The sequence below is a fragment of the Miniopterus schreibersii genome (assembly GCF_964146895.1).
Source record: "Miniopterus schreibersii genome assembly, chromosome: 16".
In the NCBI taxonomy this organism is placed as follows: Eukaryota; Metazoa; Chordata; class Mammalia; order Chiroptera; family Miniopteridae; genus Miniopterus; species Miniopterus schreibersii.
The window spans coordinates 34856902-34882023 of NC_138116.1; the positions used below are offsets into that span (position 1 = coordinate 34856902).

The window sequence follows — 25122 nt, forward strand, 5'->3', positions numbered from 1 at the left end:
AAAGTGTATCTACTCCATATTCTAAGGGTTAAATTGTTTCATAAGATGTGAAATAAAAGAAAAATCATTATTACTTTATTCATTTCTGAGAGCTACAATTTTGTCAAGGCTCAAGTTTATCTACTAAACACCTCCTCATGTTAATTATCCCTGCAACTTTTTGATTTACTGGAAATTACCCACAACTATTCACTACCATGTTGTCAATCAGAACAGAAAAACCACAAACAAATACAAACCTAAACATTAATTTTTGGCATGTTTTCACACAATTAAAAGCCATGAAAAGAGGCTGGTTCTTGTTTTCCAAGAATCTTTTGGCTATTCTGACCCCCTAGCTTTTTCATATAAATTTTAGCATCAACTTGTGAATCTCTACAAAGAAAACAACTGAAATAGTAAAAGACACTGCATCGAATTTGTAGATCAGAGGAGTATTGCCAATATCAAATCTGCTTTATGAATATGGTATGTCTTTCCAATTATTTAGATCTTTTAAAAAAAATTTAAGTTTTTGTTTTCAGAGTACAAGTTCTGCACTTATTTTGTAAATGTAGTCCTAAGCATATTATTCATTTTGGTGCTATTATAAATGAAATTGTTTCTTTAAAACTTCATTTTCAGCTTCTTCATTGCAAGTATTATAGAAATAGCACTTTTTGTAGACTGATCTTGCATCCTGCAACCTGCTGAACTTGTACATTAGTTTGAATAGTTTTTAGTGGAGTCCATACAATTTTCTATAATAAAAATGTCATCTGAGAATAGAAAAAGCTTTATTTCTTCCTTTCCAATCTGGATTCCTTTTATTGGGGCAGGGGGAGGGCTAACTGCCCTGGAGAGAACTTCCAGTCCAATGATAAAGAGGAATGCTAAAAGTGGACATTGCTGACTTATTCTCAATCTGAGGGTGAAAGCATCCAGTCTTTATTATGATATTGTTCGCTTTGGGTTTTTTGTAGATGCCCTTTATCATGTTGACAAAGCTTCCTTCTATGCCCAGTTTAGTGTTTTTATCATGAAAGGGTGCTGGATTTTATCAAATGCTTTGTGTATGTCTATAGTGAAGATCATGTTTTTGTTTTTTATCCTATTAATGCAGTGTATTAGATTATTTGATTTTCAGGTGTTGAACCAATCTTGTATTCTTCGGATAAATCCCACTTGCTCATGGCGTGTAACTCGGAATTATGAATTGAATGCTACTATTTTGTTGCCGATTTCTGCACCTACATCCATAAAAAATATTGGTCTGTAGTTTTCTGCTTGTAATGCCTGTTGGTTTTGGTATCAGGGTAATACTAGCCTCACAAAATGAGTATAAAAGAATCTCCTTCTGTCTACTTTTCAGAAGAGTTTGAGAAGGATTAGTGTTAAGTCTCTGAACATCTAGTAAAATACACTATTTACGTCATCTGAGCCTAGGCTTTTCTTTTTTCTTCTTTTTTTGTGGGTAGTTTTTTAAATTACAAATTCAGTCTCCTTATTTGCAGTGAGTCTATTCAGATTTTCTAATAGCCAGTTTTGGTTTTTGTATCTTTCTAGGAATTTGTCATTTTTTCTAAATTATATAATTTATTAGCATATAATTACTTATAGTATTCCTTGATAATCCCTTTTAATTTCTAGAAGGTTAGTAGTAATGGAGCTTGTATTCATTTCTTGGTCAACTTAGCTAAATAAAGATTTGTAAATTTTGTTGGTCTTTCCATAGAATGCAAAGAATTCGTTTCATTGATTTTTATTGCTTTTCTATTCTCCATTTCATTAACTAACTTGCTTTTAAGTTTCATTAACTCTTCTTTTTCCAATGTCTTATGGCGAAAGATTAGGCAATGCCTTTATTTTTTTGTTTTAAATTTAGGCATTTATAGCTATATATGTCCCTCTAAGTAATGATATTAACTGCATCTCATAAGAGTTGATCTGTTGTGTCTTCAATTTCATTTATCTCAAAGTATTTTCTAATTTTGTGATTTCTTCTTTCAGCCATTGGTTACTTAGGAGTATGTTATAACATTTTCCCATATTTGTGATTTTCCCAAATTTTATTACTATGTGGTCAGAGAACACTTTGTCTTATTCTAATCCTTTTACAGTCAAATTTTCTATCTCCCTGTTGACCTTCTCCTTGTTCTACTTGTTACTGAAAGTGGGATATTATACAACTATTACTGGCAAAATGTATACTTCTCCCTTCATTTCTGTCAGTTTGTTTCCCTGTATTTTGAAATTCTGTATGTACATGTGTATTTAACTATTTTGTCTTCCTGATGGATTGGCCCTTTTGTCACTGTAAAATGTTCCTCTATCTCTAGTAACATTTTTTGGTTTAAAATCTATTTTGCCTGATATTAGTATGGCCACTATAGCTTTCTTATGGTTGCAAGACATATCTTTTTTAGCTTTTTACTTTCAAATTACTTGTATCTTTGAATCTAAAATATATTTCTAAACAGCATATAGTTAGACGTTTATTTTATTAACCAGACTGAAACTCTGCCTTTTGTTTGAATTGTTTAATCCATTCACATTTACTGTTACTGACATTGCATTAATATATTGAATTTAAGTCCGCAACTTTTGTCTTTTTGTTCTTCTAGTCTTTTTATTGCCTTTTTTTGCATCAACCAGATAATTTCTAATGTCACATATTAATTCCTTTCATAATTGTTTGACTGTATTTTCTTGTGTTATTTCTTTAGTGGTTGCTGTAGGTTTACCATACACATCTTAACAGAATCTACATCAAATTTATAGAACCTTAATTCCAACAAAACACAGGCATACCTCGTTTTATTGAGCTTCACTTTATTGCACTTCACAGGTGTTGCGTTTCTTACAAACTACAGGCAAGACCCTATACCAGCAAAAAGATTATGATTCACTTTATTTCAATACAGTGGTATGGAGCCAAACTTGCAATATCTCCAAGGTATGACTGTATAGAAATGTACTCCTCTATAGCTTTATTCCATTCTCCCACATCTATACTATTATTGTAATATACACTGTCATCTATATGTTACAACCCAACATTACACTGCTGTAATTATTGTTTTATATAATTATCTTTGAAAGAAACTGAGAGGGGAGAAAAAACAAAAATAAATAAAAAAACAAGAAGAGAAACAAAACAAATTTCCTTTAGTATTTCTTATAAGGCACTCTGCCAGGAAAAATTCTGTTTTTGTTTATCTAAGAAAGTCTTTTATTTCATCTAATCTTAGAAAGATGCTTTTGCTGAATATAGGATTTTTGGCTATTTTTTCCTTTGAGCATCCCACTGCCTTCTGCCCTCCACTGTTTCTAATGAGAAGTCAGCTCTTAATCTTATTGAGGTTTCCTTATCAAGTTGTTCTTTTCTGGCTCCTTTTATATTTTCCTCGCCTTTGGGTTTCAACATTTTTACTATAATGTGTCTGTATGTGGATCTCTTTGCACATCTTGAAGCTACCTGAGGTTCAATGTGCTTCTTAAATGTGTAAGTTACTGCTTTTCAACAAATTTGGGAAATTTTCAGCCATTCTCTCTTTAAATATTTTTTCTATCTTTCTTACCTCTCGTTCTGGCACTCCCATTACACATGTTAGCACACTTAATGATATCCCACATTCCTATGAGGCTCTGTTCATTTTTCTATTTTCTTTCTATTCTTCAGACTGAATAATCTTAAGTGACCTACCCTCAAGTTAACCAATTCTTTCTTTTGTCAGTTCAAATCTGTTGAACCCATATAGTAAATTTTTTATTTTAATTACTTTTCAACTTGAGAATTTCCATTTGGTTCTTTGTTACAATTTCTCTTTATAGATATTCTCTACTGGATGAAACATCGTCACACTTTACTTCTTTCAGGATGGTTTTCCTCAGTTCTTTGAACATATTTACGACTACTTTGAAGTCTTTGTCTGTTAAATCTGACATGAGGTCACCCTCACAGGCACTGCATGCTCTTTTTCCTTTGTATGGATCACAGTTTCCTGTTTATGTCATATCTCCTAAATATTTTTTATGAAAATGAGATTTTTGACAATATATTGCAGTAATTCTAGTACTGGTTTATCACCACCCCTTCCTGGCTTGTTACTGCTGTCTGCTGTTTATTTGTTTAAGTGGTTGAATGGATTGTTTTAGTAAAGTCTACTTCTCACCACCCCACCTCCAAGTGTGTAGCCTCTGATGTTGCTCCTAAGTAACTAATGGGCCAGTAGCAGTTACAGCATGGATATACTGGACAAAGGGATGAATCACATCCTGGGAGGGATGGGATAGCATAGTGCAAAATTTCATCACACCACTCAGGATGGCATGCAATTTAAAACATCAATTTATTATTTCTGGAATTTTCTATTTAATATTTCCAGACCCCAGCTGATTTCAGGTAATGAAATCGTGGAAAGGGAAAACTGTGGATATAGGGGAACTACTGGTTAAGGGGGGGGGGCATATTTGTGGTTTCTTGGGTAGAGAATTTCTCAAAGATCAAGCTTTTTAAAATTCTGTTGCTCAAAGCTATTATAACTACCTATTGCTTGATCTAGCAATCGCTATAATGTTAAACATCTATGTGCACATTTACCAATTTCTCCTTGTAGTTCTATCACCTTTTTACATGATGTGTCATGGCTATTTTGTAAGGTACATACAAGTTCATGATTGTTACATTTTCTTGGTAGATGATCTCTTTCATTATAACAGCCTTCTCCATCTCTTCAATGCTTCTTGCCTTTAAGCCCCAATCTTGTTATTATTGCGTTTGTTTCACTTTGTCCTTTTAAAAAATATAAAGTGAACTAGAAAGTCTTTTGTTTTTATAGTCAGACTGATCAGTTTCTATGGTTGGTACTGTTTCTTATATCCTATACATTCACTCTATGTTTACTTTTCTTCATGTAAATGTTATCTTTACTAGTTCTTTCGGTGATTTATGTGGGTGACAAATACTTAGTTTTTCTATGCCTGAAATATTATCTATTTTGCTCTCACTCTTGAATACTTAGGCTGCATATAAAATTTTAGATTGACAATTATTTTTTCTCTGCACTTTGAAGATCTTATTTCATTGTCCCGGTATCTCTTTTGCTTGTGTTGTTTCTCCTGTTAACATAATTGTTTCTTCTCTCTGGTAGCTTTGAACATTTTGTTTTCATTTTTTATCTACAGTTTAAGATGTGTCAAAGTCTGAATTTACTATTATTTTCCCTGCTCAGTACTTAGTATTTATGTTGAGGACTCACTTTATATTTCTTAATGCTTGAAAAATCTGTTATTATCTCCTCATATTCTCTACTAGTCCCTTAATTCTCTTCTGGAATTTTTTTTTTAGATGTGTGATGAAGACTCAATTCATCCTCTATTTGATATTTCTCTCTCACTGGAAAACTCCTCAATACTGTTTTCTAATTTACTAAAATCTCTGTGCCTTGTGTATAGTTTAAATCATTTATTTACCTTATCTCAATTTATTTGTGTTGCCAAGATTCCTAATGGTTTCTAATATTTATTTAATATTTTAATACCTATTTTAATATTAATTTAATATTTCTTAAATATTTTTAAATAAGAATTTTTTTTAATTTTAGTATTTTTAAATATACTCTAGTTTTATTTTCATATCTAAGTGCAAGCTTATGGTATCTGAACCACAAATATCGACCTAAACCTAGCATTTAACTACTGAAACTCTAATTAGCATCAGAGCTTTATATAAATTATGACCATGTACAAAAATCCTTTTCACCAACACTAAAAATTTCACTGTCTTCTGGCGATTAACGTGAGCTCTATTTCTACTGTTTTCCTTCACACTGAAAACTCTATGGCCACTTGTTTGCTGTCTCATGCAGCTTTGCACTGAAGTTGGTTAAAGGAAAAAGCTAAATAAAATACTTTCTTCAAAAGCTACATACTTTTTTCCCAGTTTAACGAAAAAGTAACAAAACTTTCTGTAATATTCATAACATTTCCAGTTGAAGTCAGCTGGGAAAAGAATGGATGCTAAGGTAGGAACAGGCAGTAAGAGGATTCAAAAGGTAATCTGTTATTAACATTCCTCATTACCAATTGCACTTATATTTCAGCTGTTCTCTAAATAAGTGAAAACACCAAAGCAAAAGCTGTTCCTATTGGGAAAAATACCAGTGTTTGGACTTCTGGGGTTACCTTGACCTGGTTTGCTGAAAGATAAAACAGACAAAGACTGCTGAAAACCGCAAAACAATGGCTTATACTGTTATCACCTGTGACAATAATAAAAGACTAGGCTTATACTTCACAGTATATGTAATAATATAAGTTGCTGCTTTAGAAGACATCTTTAAATTTTATTTTAATTCTGATATAGGCAAACAGCCACAACAAAAACTAAATCAACATTTACCTTTTAAATACTATGCATTTCCTTCAGAAACACCACAAAATCTCTCAAAAAGTTTCACATTATTCCTTTCAAATTTCTGTAAAAAGTTACCTCAACTGTTCTTTATGGCCAGCTTAGGTTCACCGTAAACTTCAAATAGTAAAGATACAACAATACACATACAGATTTACTGGGTCTAGGTATACTCAAAGCAACTTTAACACATCCAGTATGTTTTCTGAATAAGCCCACATTACAAGCTCTTTAAGAGATCAGAGATTAAAACCTATAATTGATCATGCATTTCAGAAATTAGAGGTTCTTGGTCATTTTCATTTCTTCAGAATTTTATAGAAAAGTCAATTTTATAATTTCAAAGAAAAAAATAACAAAAAAAGGGAAAACCTAACCGTTTTATTTAGGGATAAAAAAACAGAGCAAATGAACAAACTTTGGACAAGGTTAACTTGAATTTACTGAATAAACAAAGACTGAAAGAAAAAACTGTAGAGAGGATGATGAAGCTACAGAATTATTGGTGTGAGAGGTGAAGGGAAAATTAGATGTCACTAGCCAGTATCCTACTGAGTTTGAAATGGTCATCAGAGGAAATACTGCCATGACCTTACATATACATACACATTAAAAGTATCACAGGTCATCCTAACAAGAACATACTATTGCACAGAGTTTAAAGTGGTATCTCATCAATTCAAGGTTAAAACAAATTTTAAAAGGGAAAGGTTAACAAATTCACATGAACATAATGAAGAATTGGACAGAACTTATTTCTCATGACATTTAACATATATTCAAACAGTGATGATACTGTGCAAAATGCATTATCTACCCCAGTAGACTACACTTTCTGGAAGATAAAAACCGTATCTCATTCACCCCAACCTCCACAGTGTCCTACAGATTGCCACCATGCCTAAACAGGAACACCAGCTTTCCCACCTCCTTGTCAGCCTATGAAGGAACAAAATAAAACAGAAAACAGCCCTCCTGTAAGCCATGAGAAAAAAAAAATCCCCATCCCATACTATACAGTCAGTAAGCATCTGCAAGTCAGGGCAGAATTCTGTAAGGCCTAAGAACAGTGGCTTTCAAACTTCTTTGACCACAACTCATAGCAAGAAATATATTTTATATCCCATACTCTATACATACACATATATATGTAACTAAAACAAAAAATTTTGTGCAACTATACTTACTTAACCTTACCAAGTATAATGTGCTTTTATTTTCCATTTTCCTTTTTTTAAAAATTGTTGGTCACAATCCCCTCAATTTTGTTACCCCATCAATAGCTTACAATCTGTAGTCTGAATACTACCACTCTAAGGCAGTGGTTTTCAAAGTGTACATGTACCCCTGGGGGTATGCAAAGATTTTCCAGGGAATTCACAGGCACAAGTTGCTTTAAAGGAATCCACTTCTAGATCCTCAAATCTAATATTCTTTCCTAAAACAGAGAGTTGTTTAAATGTAAATCCTCCTTGCCCACCACCCTTTTCTTAACATTTTTCTCTAACTTAACAAAAGGCTTTTTACTCATCCTGAATTTTACTATGGTTCACTGCCCTATTGTATTAAAAACTCTTCTGTGGTATCAAACCAGAGAAACAATTTAAATTACTAATGTCAGTAATAAAAAAGTGAATGATTAATAACCCAGCAACACATCTTTTGCCAGGTGAAGTGGCTGCAAAGTCTGCTTTCAATAAAATTGAAGGAAGACCTAACTGAGTTGCCAGCCAATAGAATAAAAATATTTTTGAAGCTAGAACACTTTGTGATTTAACATATAATTCAGAAAGCTAAATGAATAAAATAATTGCTGTTTTTAAACTTCTATATCTACCTACTTATTTATGAGCCCAAAGGTTCTCAGCATTTATATCTATTTAAAACAAACAAAAATCTGAATCTTACATTTTTCTAGAAATAGATAATATTCACCCAGAGGTTAATGACTTAATTGGGAGGGAGACCCAATATATCTCATAAGACCTGCATTTCCAATAATTTTTACATCTCAAACTTTTTTATTGTTTTTTTGTTGTTTTTAATCCTCATAGAGGATATTTTTTCCATTGCTTTTCAAAGAGAATAGAAGGGAAAGAAAGAGAAACATCGATTGGCAGCTCCCCCTGCATGTGCCCCGACAAAGGCCAGGGATCGAGCCAGCAACCAAAAAACATGCCCTTGGCTGGAATCGAACCCAAGACCCCCTCAGTCCACAGGCTGACACTCTAACCACTGAGCCAAACCGGCTACAGCTAAACTTTGTTTTTTTTTTGGTTTTTTATATATCTTTATTGATTTCAGAAAGAGGAAAGGAGAGGGAGAGAGAGAGATAGAAACATCAATGATGACAGTCACAGACTGGCTGCCTCCTGCAGGCCCCTGACCGGGGATCCAGCCCGCAACCCGGGCATATGCCCTGACCAGGAATCGAACCCTGATCGCTTGATCCTAGGTCAACACTCAACCACTGAGCCATGCCTGGCAGGGCTAAACTTTGTTTTTAATTGCTTTTTTTAGAGAGGGAAGAAAGGGGAGGGGGGGAGGGGGGAGGGGGGGAGGGGGGAGGGAGGGGGGAGGGGGAGGGGGAGGGAGAGGGAGAGAGCGAGCGCACATGGGTACGTGCACAAGCAAGAAAGAAAGGAGTATAGATCAGGGTTGCCTTCACATGTGCCCTGATAGGGAATCAACCCTGAGACATTCCAGTGCACCCGATGACACTTCAACCAAGCCACAACAGCCAGGGCTATCTTTCACATTTTAATAATTATTTTTTAAATGTGTAAAATATTTATGGTATGATCAACTGTGTACTTTTAATAACTAATAACTCAATACAGAAGAAATTTACATACATATTTTTCTTACAGAGAAGTCTGGTCAAATTTTTTTACTTTTAATTTAACTTATTGGTTTTAGAGAGAGGAAGGGAGAGAGAGAAATATCAATTTGTTGTTCTACTTATTTAGGTATTTATTGGTTTATTCTTGTATGTGCCCTGCCTGGGAACTGAACTCGTAACCTTGTTGTATTGGGATGACCCTCTAATCACTGAGCTACCCAGACAGGGCTGATCAATTTTTAATGGCTTTTTAGAATAAAATACTACTTTAGGCCAATGGTTCTCAAAGTGTGGTCCCTGAATCAACATCAGCATCACCTGATAACTTGCTAGAAATGCCAATTCCAAGATCCTAAAGATCTAGTTAATCAGAAACTCTGGGGAATGGGGCCCTATGATCTTTGTTCTATAACAAAGTCTACAGGTAAAATTCTGTTGCACACTCCAGTTTGTGATCTAAAAAAAAAACTTTTTCAGAATATACTAAGGGAGGTGTAAAAAGAAAATGCAAAGTTTCTACTAAAGAGCATATTCATATATGTTTTTCCTTAAACGGATGGTGATGGTATTAAATCACTACGATCAATTCCACTGGATATGTTTAAATGCATGAAGTTTCCATTTAAATTGTCAATATTGGTAACGTAATAGAACTTCCATCCTTTACATTTTTAAAATTTAAAATAAATTTAAAAGTTGAATGATCACTAGTCTAGTGGTTCTCAAACTGTGGTTCTTGGATTAGCAATACTGCAGTCACCTATGAGTTTACTAGAAATGCAAATTCTCAGGCCCCACACCAACATAACATACATGTTCTAACAAGCTCTCCAGGTGATTTTTATCCATGTCAATGTTTGAAAGTCACTGGTCAAGAGGGCTGTGAAAAACATATCCATATTTCCCTAGGTCGGTACCTAAAATGTAAGCCCTTTTCCTTACCCTTCAGATTAGGTCCCTCATGATATGATCTCCTGTATCCGCCTGTTTTTAAAGAACTCACACAATCACTTAATATCTATTTTCCTCACTAGGGTTCAAGTTCTATGAGTTAAAGAACCATGTGACTCTTGCTCCTTCTGGACACAATGTCTGCCTCATAGTAGGTATTAAACAAATATTTATTAATAAAAAAACTGAACATTTGTTAGATAAATTCCATGAACTATCAGTTTTACTATAACATAGCTAGGGCTATTATTAGAATGTCAACAGTCCTGATTTGTCTGGGGCTATCTCTCAAGTGTTCAGAGCACTGAAAGTCCTGTGTCCCAGAACTGTAGTCCACTATACATATCATAATTAAGGTTAAAAAACAAGGAAAAATCTGAATAATGATTTTTCAACTTGTCTTTTTGTTTGTTTGTTTTTTCCTTGTTCAAAATATTAACAGATGTCCCCTTTTCTCCCCATTGACCCCTTCCACCCCGCACCCACCCCCCTCTCCAGTCCCTCATCACACCATTGTCTGTGTCCTTGGGTTATGTGTATATGCATATAAATTATTTGGTTAATCTCTCCCCACCCACCCACCTTCCCTCTGAGATTCATCAGTCTGATCCATGCTTCCATGTCATTGAATCTATTTTGTTCATCAGTTTATTAAGTTCTTTAGATTCCACATATAAGTAAGATCATGTGATATTTGTCTTTCTCTGCCCGGCTTACTTCACTTAGCATAATATTCTCCAGGTCCATCCATACTGTTGCTAAGGTACAAGATCCTTCTTCTTTACAGCTGCATAGTATTCCATGGTGTAAATGTCCCACAGCTTTTTTATCCACTCATCTACTGAAAGGCACTTAGGCTGTTTCCAGGTCTTAGAACAACACAATTTACAATAGCTAAGAACTGGAAACAGCTCAACTTGTTTTTTTAATTCCATTCTTAACCCTTACTTTTAAATAGGCTTTTATTATACAATGTAAGCACAAATAAAATCAAGATTTTTTCAATGACAACATTGTACTACCAAAAAACCTGACATTTTAAGGAAGTTTTAGTATGGGGGTTAGGGGAAGACATCAACTTACCCTCTTTAGCCAAATATAACTCTTTAAATTTTGCTCTCTTTTGATTAAATTCTTGTTCAAGCTGCTGCTGTGCACGTAAAAATTCTGCATTAATTTTTTCCAATTCTGCTACCCGTTGCTGAAGAGAAACTGGAAAAAAAAGATAGTAGTTAACATGTAATAACTTTCATTTTTTTTAACTGTTACAGGAATAAATTAGTATTCTAACTGCACATTTCTATAATAAAACAAGTAGTCAGGCTTCTTGCAAAGATCCAATACATTCTAGGAAGTCCTAATTTAAAAAAAATAATAATAATAAGACACTTCTATTAGACTTAATACACAAAAAGTGAATGAATCATGTAAAGTGAAATAGCCTACATATGAAGAATCACATATGGCAAATTTCCCAAAATAGTCCCTTTGTATAATTGACCGAATGTCGGTCCACTTCTGGAATTGTTAAATATTACATTATTTGGGCTAGGAGTATTTGAGATCTTGCTCCCCAGCATGTATCATCAGTCTGGCTCAAATAAACTCTTATAAAAATTCAAAAATAAATAAATAAATTGGGCTATTTATCCCACAAATGAACCCACTGCCAATCTTGCTACCTCCTGTTTCTCTCAAGTGTCAGGTTCCCTGACTAGAGTAGCCATACCAACCTGAAGCACTCTTCCAATTTCAAGATGATTCATTACCATTATATTGACATCATAATCAAAAACTCATATAGAAAGGATACAGAACTGCATATTCTGTATGAACTCTCAATTACTGGGAGATTATCTGGTTTTTAGATTAATGCTGATTGTGGTGTGGCAGAGATTGAGATACATTTTTTACTTTAGGGGCCCTACAATTTGGCCACAACTGATCAAATGCCTACCCAAACCAAACCCAGAGGCTCTTCTGGTTCAAGCAAGGGATGGGAAATCCAAGAGTCCAGCCCTTGACCTCCTCCTTTGCCTGGACAGCAACCCAGCCACAAAGCTATGATCCTAATCCCTCCAGGGGATACCTATCAGTTCTAACACCACTGCCTAAATTACGTAGGCCAGCAGAGATCCCACAAGCCACCCTAGATAATGATTATTTGCCTATAATTTTTTTTTTTTTTAATTCTCATCCGAGGATATTTTTTCCATTGCTTTTCAGAGAGAATGGAAGGGAGAGAGGGGCAGAGAGAGAAACATCGATGTGAAAAAGACACATCGATTGATTGCCTCCCGCGCATGCCCCAACCAGGGCCAGAGATCAAGTCTGCGACCAAGGTACGTGTCCTTGGGTGGAATCGAACCCGAGACCCTTCAGTACACAGGCTGATGCTCTAACCACTGAGTAAAACTGGCTAGGGTGCCTATAATTTTAACCATGATCTGAGATTATCTCTGAAGATCCTCCCCTCCCTCAACCCATTACTAAATTTAATTGAGAGCTCATTTTATAGTATATTAAAAAAAGACTGGAAAATGCATCAAGGATTTATCTATTAGTATTAGAATGTGGTCATTAATATCTTCCATGAGTTTTTCAAAGTTCTCTACAACTCCTCTGATAATAAATAATGAACTAAAACCAATACTAGTTCATTCCCATGACATCTTCAGACTAAGTTCACTACAGATTTAACAGTATTGATAAAAGTCATGGCAGAAAAGGTAAATGATTGTGGCTTTGAGTTCCATGCTATTAAAGGTAAGGAGTCATTTTGTGGAGCAAATATTAGGGTCTTTAAGTCAAAGCAAAGAATGACATCTGGTCATTTGAATATCTGATAACCTTTGAAGAAAGAGAGGAATGGAGAATCCACTAGAGTGGGGAAATGTGCAGTTATCTACCATGAAGAAAACTTGTTCTCTATGCTATTTATTTCTCTTGTATTTTTAATGTCTACCTCCAATTGTTAAATAAATTAAACAGGTTTTCCACTTAACACTTTAATATTACAGGTAGCTATTAATTACTGCATAAGGTAGAGAAGGGCTCTACTACTTCCACCAAAACACACACACAAAATACCCACACCTTTCAACATAATATTTATAAACTGAGGCTAATGTAGTCAATAAAAACTAAAATTCAGCCTTTAAAATTGAAGCTAAGATTAAGTGTGTTTTCACTACTCCCAACCCTGTCCTGGCTCTGACGCACAGTTTAGGCAAAGTACACACCCAGAGGTCTGGCTGCCTCTCTCCAGGCTTCAGGACAGTTTTCAATTCTAGTAATCATAGATCCCTTTGAGGATATAGTAACTCCCTTATTCTCTTTTTTTTTTAAGTAAAAAATTTTTAATTTACTTCAAGTACTTCTAACAATTCCACCATATAGAAAAAGGCCAAAACAACAGCTTTTTACAAGAATGCCTCTACTGCTATATCTAGAAAAATCAATTCACCTTGCATAAGACAGCAGGGAAGCTTACAAATAAGCATATCCTAATGCATTAGCAATCAACTACAAATCAAACTGAAAATAGCTCTCATCACACAAAATGCTGTATTATTTTTCTAACATGGTGACTAGTAAGTAAGTAGTTCATAATAACTAGCTAATAGCTTATGTAAAAAGTTCTTAGCCTGGCATATAGAAAAAATTTGTTAGCTATAACTATTAAATTAGTGATATTTAATGAATAAAGGAAAAAGGTAGAGTGATCAAGTGACTTTGTATATAGCCTCAAAAGACCAGAAGTTATTTCCAACCTCATGATTCTGACTCAGTTCCATGCTTACACTTCCAGCTCATACCCTTCCCTATTACTATGTATCTTCAAAGCATCATGGACAAATTAATTAGTGTTAATGTTAACCTTCAACAATATTAAGCTTTCTATAACTTAGCAGCTGAGAGCTATCAGTATACCAGTCTTCCTTAACCATTCCACAATTTCTTAAATTGTTACCCTTTATTTGAGCAATAAGAAAAAGGAGAAAACTATCTTATACAGTGGCTACTTTTAATGCTTTTGCAAAGGGAAAAATTAATAATAAGATGGTAATACATATATATTTCTCAACAACTGAATTTAAAAAACAGCCCTAGCCAGTTTGGCTCAGCGGTTAGAGCATCAGCCCATGGACTGAAGGGTCCTGGGTTCAATTTTGGCCAAGGGCATGTACCTTGGTTGCAGGCTCGATCCCTGGCCCCAGTCGGGGAGCATGCAGGAGGCAACCAGTCAATGTGTCTCTCTCACATCGATGTTTCTCTCTCCCCCCCCCCCCCCTCTCACCCTTCCACTCTCTTTGAAAAGCAATGGAAAAATATCCTCAGGTGAGGACTGAAAAAAATAAAAACAAAATAAACAAGCAGAACAGAAAAAGACTCATAGAACATTTTGATGGCTGCCAGATGGGAGAGGGGTTCAAGTATGACAGAAAAAGGTGAAGGGTATAAGAAGTACAAATTGGGCCCTGGATGGTGTGGCTCAGTGTTGGACAGTGCACCAAACGGTCTCGGGTTCAATTCCCAGTCAAAGGCACATACCTGGGTTGCAGGTTCGATCCCGGGCCCCAGTTGGGACAAGTGGGGGAGGCAACCAATCAATGTGTCTCTTTCACATCAATGTTTCTTTCTCTTTCTCTCTCTCTCCATCCCTCCCCTCCCCCTTCCACTCTCTCTAAAAAAATCAATGGAAAAAATATCCTCAGGTGAGAATTAACAATAAAAGTAAAATTGGTAGTTACAGAATATTCTTGGGGATGTAAAGTACAACATAGGGAATATAGTCAATAATATTATAATAACTATGTATGGTGTCAGATGGGTACTAGATTTATCAGGCTGATCACTTAATAAGTTATATAATGTCTAATCACTAGGTTGTACACCTGAAACTAATATAATATTGTATGTCAACTGTAGTTGAAAAATAAAAATCATTTAAATTTTTTTAAAAGTCTGAATTAAGCAACAACACAGAAAGAAGAGAAAAAGAAAACAATAATATGGTAAATAAATTAAGTATTCAAAAATTCTTAGAGTTACCTCTTTCCCTAATTCTGATATGAATGGGAGAATATATAATAACTTTAAAATATTTTTAAGCCCCAAGCTTTATCCTACTACTACATTCTTCTAACACTGTACTAAATTTGAATAATAAGCAATGGGACAAGGGGAAAAAAGCAGTTTACATCAAATATCACAAGAATCTTTTTGTTTAAAGATGTTCAATTTCCAAACACACACACACAAAGAAAACACAATGGAAAATATAACTAGTGTAACAAAAGAATCTGAACAGCTCCTGAGACTCAGAAGTCTTGATGTGTATCATTGGGTTTTAAAAATAACACTTTTAAGTATGGTAGGTACACCCATCCATTGGAATAATATCAAGCCAGAAAAATTATATTAACTAAAAAAAAAAAAAGATACAAAATTATATGCAATACAACAGGAACTATTCAAAAAACACACAGAAAAAGGCTAGAAAGAATATGACGAATTACACTGAGTGGCTGCCTCTCTGAATCAAGGGGTAATTAAAAGAATAAATTACACTGATTGAATTTAACTTAAATGTAACGAAGTGCTTCATTTTTTTAGTTATAATGATTATAATGTTATCTTCTTGCCCCATCTCAATAGTTGTGCTCATAAAAAGTGCACATAATTTACTTCAGTGGTCTTAAAATATTTTAAAATACTAAACAGTCATTTTAAAAATTATACTTATATTTTCCCAGGACTAGCAATTTGCTAAAATAGATTAATTTTCTTAAAAACATAATTTCTTCAGTTTCAGAAATGACCTTCCAGCTAGCCTTCTTTTGGTGCTCTAAAAACCCATGTCCAGCTTCTTTTAGGAGTTACTAAAAATGATTATTATTTACAGTATATCTACACCCTGAATTGTGACTTGTTTAGTCTAATATTTAAATAAACCCACAATTACTTAGACAGAAGAAGCGGAGAGGAGAAAGTAGAGTGGATGGAGCTGGCAGGAATTACTAATCTAGAGAATGCCCACCACAGACAAGCTGTAACCCACAGGCAAGTAATTGGATCACCATTCAATCGCCTTATAGTATTGTAACAAATACATATGGCATTTGGGAAGCACTTTTTCCATAACACAAAAGATAATCAAATCCTTCAGTACAACAGAAAGTTGTCATTTCACTTTACATATAATCCCATTTCACTTTATATAATCCTCAAAACATCTGACTTTGGCAACTGTAAGTAAGAAACTGCATCCTTTCACCTTGTCCATTTACTGAGATACACCAATTCCAAAACAATAACATATGGTGAAGAAGTTTAAACAGAACAACTTCTTAGCCTTCTTCTGTGAATCAAAGTAAAATGTCTTATTTTGTCTTACTTTTTTGTAATTTTCTGAAAGCAATTAGATGTCATAATACTTCAGATAAAAGTAACACTTTTAAGATGATGGATTTCAAATAAGAAAGCCAATGTTTATGTAAAGATTAGGTGTTTCTGTTAACTGAAGATATTATTATGAATCCAGGAAAAAGTACTAAGTGAAAGAACTGGCACCAAATATTAATTCACATGAAAAATTAGGTAATGAAAAGCTCTTTGAGATTCTTCAAAAGGTCAACGGGAGCATTAAGGAGAAGAAACAATGGAAAAGCCTGATTTGGGGGTGGAGGTAGCAGGGGGTAGTAAGGATGGAGGCAGAAACAATCGAAGGACACAAATGTGTTCTCATTTTTAACCTCCCTAAAGACGTTTATGACCAAAATTAATAACCTCCCAGCATCTGCAGTGTGGAATTTTCTGGGTCTAATTTTGGTTCGTAGTGTTACATTACTTGAATAGAAACAATCATAGAATCATAGTATAAGGATTTTAGATTATTCTAGTCCAGTGTATTTCAAACTGAGTTGGTGAATCAATGTAGTGGTTTAGCAATCTGTCTTTTAACAATAATGAAATATAACCGAAAATACCAGCACCTTTAATATGGGCATATGTTATTTCATGAAATTTGGATTTCAGATACAGGTGTCCCCCACTTTTCAAAAGTTCGTCTTATATTGCTCTGCATTTAGAAAAGGCCAACAGTACTACCTATTTTCACTAACAGAAAGAGTATTTTCACTTTTAAAAGGCAAAAAACAAAAATAGTGTTGTGTTTGTTTTGCAGGGAGTCATTACAGAGGCAGAGTGAATGGCACTGCTTTTACTATATGCTAGTGTTATTTTAGGTTTTATATGTTATTTGGTATGATTTAGTAAGTTATTTTTTGGGTCTGGGAACACTCAAAAAATTTTCCATATAAACTGGTAATTTCTTCACTTTATCCCATTTCAGCTTATGAAAATTTTCATAGGAAGTCTCTACTTTCAGATAGCAGGGGAAACCTGTACTCACACATTTATACTGGATTGCAATGAAAAATGTGTTTCTTACTGTGGTGAGAGATCAAAATAGTTTGAAAACCCTCAATTACTAACTAATGCAGGAATCCATTCCTAAAATATCGCAGACAGGTGATCATATGGCTTCCACATGAACATAAATCTAATAATTCAGTTCACTGCCTCATGGATCAGGCAATTCCACCATTCAGAGATTTTAGATTAACCTCCCCCTGCCCATTCCCTTAGATAACTAGTCATCTGTTAGAAATATCTACTTTTAGTAACACAACCCTAAATCAGCTTCCTTAGAGATCTTAGTTCTGTCCTCTAGAATTTGAGAGGAAATGTCCTAATATCTGATATCCCACACTGTCCTCTCCTTTCTTCTCCAGATGAAATCCTTCCTAACCCTTTAATAATTTCTAAATTCTTCATTATCTCAGTTGCTCTCCCAGCATACTACAGGTAATCAAATACTACATAAAATGGGACATTCTGATCCAAATACGATATACTAGCATAGAGTCTCTTGGAAACATATTAAGGGCTATACTTTTTGTTTTGTTTTTTTAAATATATCTTTATTGATTTCAGAGAGAGGAAGGGAGAAGAGGAGAGAGAGATGAAACATCAATGATGAAAGAGTCATTGATTGGCTGCCTCCTGCACACCCCTGACTGGGGATCGAGCCTGCAACCCGGGCATGTGCCCTGACCAGGAATCGAACCACAATCTCCTGGATCCTAGGTGAATGGTCAACCACTGAACCACACCCGGCTAGGCAAGGGCTATACTCTTAATAACACCCCTATATTGTCACTGTTAGTCCATTACATTAACATAATCTAATACTATTTTTAATTCTTGAACTACAATTAAGCCAAGGTTCCCTTCAACTTATATCTGGTGCAATTTTACCCAGGTTGCAGAGTTTTGTTTTGTTTAAACAAAGTTTTAATTAGAACTAATGATAGTTCTAATCTAAGAACTATCTAAGTACAGTTCTACGTGGAGGTTGACATTAGTATATTAGATTACTCTATTAGTTACAAATTCATTCCAACTACCTTTAGTACCAAATCACATTTCTTCGTCTTATCCACGATTTCTTAAGTGTAGTCAAATGCCTTATTAAAATTCAAAAATAAGCTATCCACAATTTTGGAGTCAGAAACCTGTGCTTCAACCCAAACACAGCTTCTGTTATATGAAGTGGGGCAAGTAGTTTAAGCCTTACCAGGATTTCCTTATTAAAATAAAGATAATACCATTTGCAGAGTATCACATACTATGAAAATTAGAGACAGCATCATATAAAAGCAACTCACATGTAACAGACTCTCAAATGATAGTTACTATAAACTACTTCAGAATACAAAAAGTTTCAGGTTCATAATTCTGCTAAAAAATGGAGATCTTCATTTGGCTCAACTTGTTGCAGAGCTTCTTCCTAGTGCTAACTACAAAATCACTTTATTTCCTAAAATGCTCATAAACCACTTGCTTAATAATCTATTTTTTAAATGTTCTAGAAATTATATTCAAGCAAAGTTATCAATCAAGACAAACAGGTAAACAAAACTTTGAGAAAAAGTAAAAAAATACAGAAATAACTGTGAACAAAAGAACGGAAATTTCAGTGAATGTTCAATAAACAACGCAGTATAAACTATATTCCATTTTCTATTCCTATATTCCTATAAGGCTATAAAGCTACATTCTACCATTATTTCCATATGGAATGTATACTGAAAATATAAATCATGAAAAAAGTCTCAAATAGTTGCCAAATAAGGATAACTTCAGAAATAAGCCAACTATATACAGTTTTCTGATTACAATTAGTCCAATTATCATAACTGTCCAAAGCTGGTGTCCAAAAGCTGATATAATATGCACGGGTAAAAATGGACTGTTATCTATTCAATTTGTACAAACTTATGTTATTCTACTTCCCAAGTATTTCAAACACTATATAATACAGATAAAAAATCTGTATTAGATACTGGACTAATGAGCAGATACAATTTCTAACTATTAATACTTACAAGACAAAGACAACTATTCAAAACTTAACTATTAGGCTTACTTAAGGAAATGGCGAAAAGAATTTAGTTTTCTGCCTATAACTCTTCTGGCATTCATAAATACAGTTCACATATTACTGGCTTGGGACTCTAAGAATTCACTATATGTGTAGTTAAATTTAATCCTTATTTTGTGCTTGGATTTACCAAGTTTTGGTAAGGCTGCTGGTGGGAATGCAAAATAGTACAACCACTTTGGAAAACAGTTTGGCTGTTTCCTATAAACACACTTACCATGAGATCCAGCAATCCTATAAATGAAAATATATTTTCACATAAAGACTTGTATACAAAAGCTCATATAGGCTTTACTTAGCCAAATATTAGAAATAACCCAATGCCCATTATAAATGAACATATCAGGGCATATCCGCACAATGGAATACTATTTGGCAACAAAAAGGAATGAGCTATTAATATACACACAACATGGGTAAAGCTCAAGAGCATATGCTAAGTGAAAGAAACCATACGCAAAAAAATGATTCCACTTACAAAAAATTCTAGAAAAGGCAAAAGACCAGCCCTTTCCCAGAAGTGGGGAGAACTACAAAGAGGCATGAAAGAACTTTTGGGGGCAAAACATTCTGTAACACAATAATAGTGATGCTTACAGAACTGTATATGTTTGTAAAAATTCATGGATATATATGCTTAAAATTAGTAAATTTAAGTGTAAATTATTTTTTAATCAGTTTTATTGAGGTATGAGTTTAAAATTACAAGAATAAATTTGTGCTAGTCAACAGCAGAAGTCATTTCCTCATCAGGCCAATTTTACTATACTCATAGCACTTGTCACTATCTGAACTTATTTCTCTGAATATTTGAATATTTAAATATTGCGTCTTACTAGAGTTATATACTCAATGAAAATAGATACTTTATGTGTCCTGGTCAATGCTACATTTCCAACACCTAGAACTGTGGCTGGCACACAGGTGTTCAATAAACACCAAATAAACAAACAAACAAAAAAACTGAGCTGGAGCCCTAGCCAGTTCGGCTCAGTGGTTAGAGTGTCCGCCCTTGGACTAAAGGGTCCCAGGGTTCAATTCCGGCCAAGAGCACATACCTCAGATGCAGGCTCGATCCCCAGCCCCGGTCAGGGTATGTGCAGAAGGCAACCAATTGATGTGTCTCTTCCACATCAATGTTTCTCTCTCTCTCCCTCCCTCTCTTCCACTCTCTCTGAAAAGCAGTGGAAAAAATATCCTCAGGTGAGGATTAAAAAAAAAAGTCTGAGCTGGAATAACTAAAACGCATTGATGAAGAAGAATATAAGTCAGGATTTTAAAGGATAGCAAGGATTGGAAGAAGTAAAGGACGGTATTCCACTGGGAACATTGCAAGGCAAAGGGAGCAAGGAAATCTAGGAGCCAACAAGCAAACATCTGACTTGTAGAAAACTGGAATTTTCTCCATGTAGCAGTTGTCCCCTTAAGTTTCTTTTTTGAGTTTTACTCCCCAATATGGTAGCCGGTAGCCACTGGCCACATGAGATTACTGACTAAACTGAGATATGCTGTTAAGTATGAAATATATATGGAATTTTGAAGACTTTATTACCAAAAAAAATCTAAAATATCTCAATACTTTTTGTAGTGATCACATGCAGAAATTATAACATCTGGAATACACTGGTGTAAATAAAGTGCATTATTAAAATTCATTTCCATAGAAAGTTATACACAAATGTTCACAGGAACATTATTCATAATAGCCAAAAAAGGGAAACCCCAATGTCCATCAACTGATGAATCGAAAAGTGTGGTGGTATTCGTATACAATAGAATTTTATCCATTTTATCCATAGGAATGAAGTACTGATACATGTTACAAAATGGATGGACCTTGAAAACATTATGCTAAGTGAAAGAAGTCAGGCACCAAAGGCTACATATTGTATGACTCCATTTATATGTAATGGCCAAAATAGGAAAATCCAGAGAGACTAAGAGATCAGTGGTTGCCAGGGGCTGGGGGAAGGAGGAATGGAATGGGGGGGTGACTGCTAATGGTATGGGATTCTTTTGGGGGTAATAAAAATGTTCTGCAATTAGTGGTGATGGGTACACAGCTCTGTGGGTATTCTAAAAACCACTGAATTACACAATTTAAAAGGGTGAACTTGATAGTATCTAAATTAACCCTCAATAAAGCTGTTATTTTAAAAAATTAATTTTACCTGTTTTTCTATTTGGAGGTTCCTGTTTTATTTGTTTTCTACTTTTTTCACTGAGGCTTCTAGAAAATTTTAGATTGTATTCTTTGGCTCACATTACAGTTCTATTGGACAGCACTATTATGGAGGGCTTATTGGGTAACCCCTAGATATTCTAAGTCCTCATTTTTACCTCTAATTCTCTTATCCTCTCTATTTTTCCCAAGTTGCCAGCCTGTTCAAGTATCACCATACTTCACAGCCAATTTAGACCCTAAGTTCAGCCATCTTAAAACCTAGATTCCTGCCGGCGGGGCATGGCTCAGTGACTAAGCATTGACCTAGGATTCAGATCGCAGTTTGATTCCCCATCAGGGCACATGCCCAGGTTGCGGGCTCCATCCCCAGTTAGGGGCGTGCAGGAGGCAGCCAATCAATGACTCCTCTCTGATCACTGATGTTTCTCTCTCTCTCTCCCCCTCTCCCTTCCTCTCTCTGAAATCAATAAAGATATATTTTTTAAAAAAACCTAGATTCCCTTCTCTCCCTTCTCTCTTGTGCTTTTACAGTAGAACAGTGCTACTCTAATGTAATATACAGACTATTTGTTACAGGTCTAATGAGATAAGGAGTTTGTGCCAGAATATAGAATCAACTAAGATACTAAATACATTGCTCAGTTCACTGACATTTTTTAATGAAAGAAGAAGTACACAAATTTACATCCTGGTGCAAGCTCTTTATCTCCTTGCAGACAACTGTCAAGTCCTTGACTGCCCATCATCTTTTGAGCAGTCTTTCAACATTTAAAGACACTTCCATTTTATGACTTGCAGCTTTCCAAAATAGAAGTCAATCAGGTTCCCAATTTCTCTTTTTTGTAATCCAGAGGATTAAAGAAAGAGGAAAGGAGAAAGAGAGGAAAAAGGAGAGAGGAGAGAGAGAGGAGAAAGGAGAGAGGAGAAGAGAGGAGAGAGAGAGAAATCAATTGTTTGCCTTCCATATGTGCCCAGACCTGCAACCCAGGTATGTGCTCTAACCAGGAACTGAACTGGCAACCTTTCAGTGCAAAAGACAACGCTCAACCAACTGAGGCACTCCGGTCGGGCTTCCCAATATCTCTGGAAACCAAAATGACAGCTCCTCCAATCAAATGCACACAAATGCAACTTCAATTCAGAATTGAGCAGTGTAAAGAAATAAAGTTGAATTCTCCCAATGGCTACAGGTAAACTTTATGAAGCAGAAGTGGCATCAGTGCAAGCAACAATAGCAACTGTATTAAAGTGGAGCTCCATCTGCTCATTAGCATCAGAGAAAACAGTTTCCTATCAGGCAAGTTCGGGTGTTCTTTAAAATTTAGCCAAAGAGAACAGTGATTCTCAAAGTGTGGTTCTGAGACCACAGAACACTAACTGCACCTGGGAACTTATTATGAGTTCAAAGTCTCAGGTCCCATCTTACACTTTCTTGAATTTCTGGGTATAGGATCCAGTAATGTGTTTTAACAAGCCCTTTAGATACATGCTAAAGTTTGAAAACCAATGGCCTAGAATCTACTTATCCCTGCCCTCCCAATGACTCTGAAAGCTACCTAATATCCAAAAAAGTCCTTTTATGCTTAAACCAGACAGAATAAATTGTTTTGGTTTGCAACAAAGAACCTGGAGGGAAACACTATACTGTAGCTCCCATGAGCATTCTCTTAAAAACTGCTCATAGGGTGCTACACATTAATTTAAAAAAAAAAAAAAAATACACAAGGGATTAACACTGGTTAGAAGATAGGAAACACTCTGGAAAAATCTGTTTACAGTCAACATGATTGATTTATTTCATAACACTGTCAGGCAAGGGCACATACTGACTTCCTTCCAAAGAATATAGTAAGGAAAGTCACACACATACACACACATAGACTTAAGAGTTTTCACAGTTTCTTGAAACATTTGTAACATAACAAACACTACCCTCAGTAGGGGTGATAACACTGTGATAAATCATGCTGATAGTTTATACCCTTGATATGATGGAAAGAAAATGGCACTTAACTTGTGTGGTCTTCTCTCCAAAACCCATAATTCTAGTCTAATCATGAGAAAAACATCAGATTCCAACTAAGAGGGACAGTCCCCAAAATACCTGACCAGTACTTCTTAAACCAGCAAGTTCCTTAAAAACAGAGTCAGAGAAATTGTCAAGTCTAGGAGCCTAAGGAGACATGGTAGCTAAATGTAATATACTATCTAGACAGCATCTAGGAAAAGAAAAAGGACATTTAAAAAAAAATCTAAGGAAATCTGAATAAACTATGGACTTTAGTTAGGAATAATGTATCAATATTAGTTCATTAATTTTCACAAATGTACCATACTAATATATGATGCCTACTGACAGAAAACTTGATGTGTAGTATACAAAAACTCTCTATACTATCTTCCCAGCTTTTCTCTACATCTAAAACAGTTCTAAAATAAAGTTTATTTTTTAATTTGATTTTTTTTGACAAAGAGAGAAACACTGATTGGTTGTTCTAGTTATTTATGCACTCATTAGTTGCTTCCTGTATGTGCCCTGATTGGTGGGGGGGGACTATAGAACCTGCAACCTTGGTGTACTAGGATGACACTCTAACCAACTGAGCTACCAGGCCAAGGCATAAAGTTTATTCTTTAAAGTGCTATTATAAAACTTCAAATGGTTTTCAAATCCAAATAAATGAGTACCTTTTACCAAAGCTGGAACCAGAGGTCTGGCAGCGTTGACACCTAATAGAAATGTAAAGCTCATGCATTTGAATGCTTAGTTGAGAAACAGACATCACTTCCTATCACGATTAATATTACACTCTATAAAATCCGATTTTATCTCCTAATAACCCTTCATTCTGCTTACAGTCAGATAATCAATAACAAAGGATAAAGAAAAAGCAGAGTTTAGAGATGAGCGCAGAGAGAAAGTTGAAAAACCCTGTACGTGAAAAACAGACGCCACTAATAGCAAGGAGGACTCGATCACAGAGAAACAAAAATAAAACAATGACTAGAATTGATTGGAATTTGGTACCATTTAATATAAATGTAAACAAATCTAACCTTTAAAGAAATTCAGCAGCACTGGGGAAGTCACCAGCTTACAGCTCAGTTCCCAAACTAATATTCATAACACTAAGTCACTGATAAAAGATTCAATGATATACACTGTAGTCTATTTAAGGAAGCAGGATAAAGTGCAATTTATTTTAGAAACAATGCTAAGAAAAATAGATGCTATACTC

The 25122-nt window shown here is 34.9% G+C and overlaps 1 protein-coding gene across 4 annotated transcripts in view; it reads right to left on the reverse strand.

Annotated features, from left to right (window-relative positions):
- Positions 1–25122, reverse strand: part of RABEP1 (rabaptin, RAB GTPase binding effector protein 1) — a 102690-nt gene that overhangs the window by 57740 nt on the left and 19828 nt on the right. For all 4 annotated transcript variants that reach the window (XM_081161390.1, XM_081161389.1, XM_081161392.1 and 1 more), the window contains exon 2: positions 11271–11399. In XM_081161390.1, coding sequence (XP_081017516.1) covers positions 11271–11399 — 129 coding nt within the window. The remainder of the gene's footprint in view (positions 1–11270; positions 11400–25122) is intronic.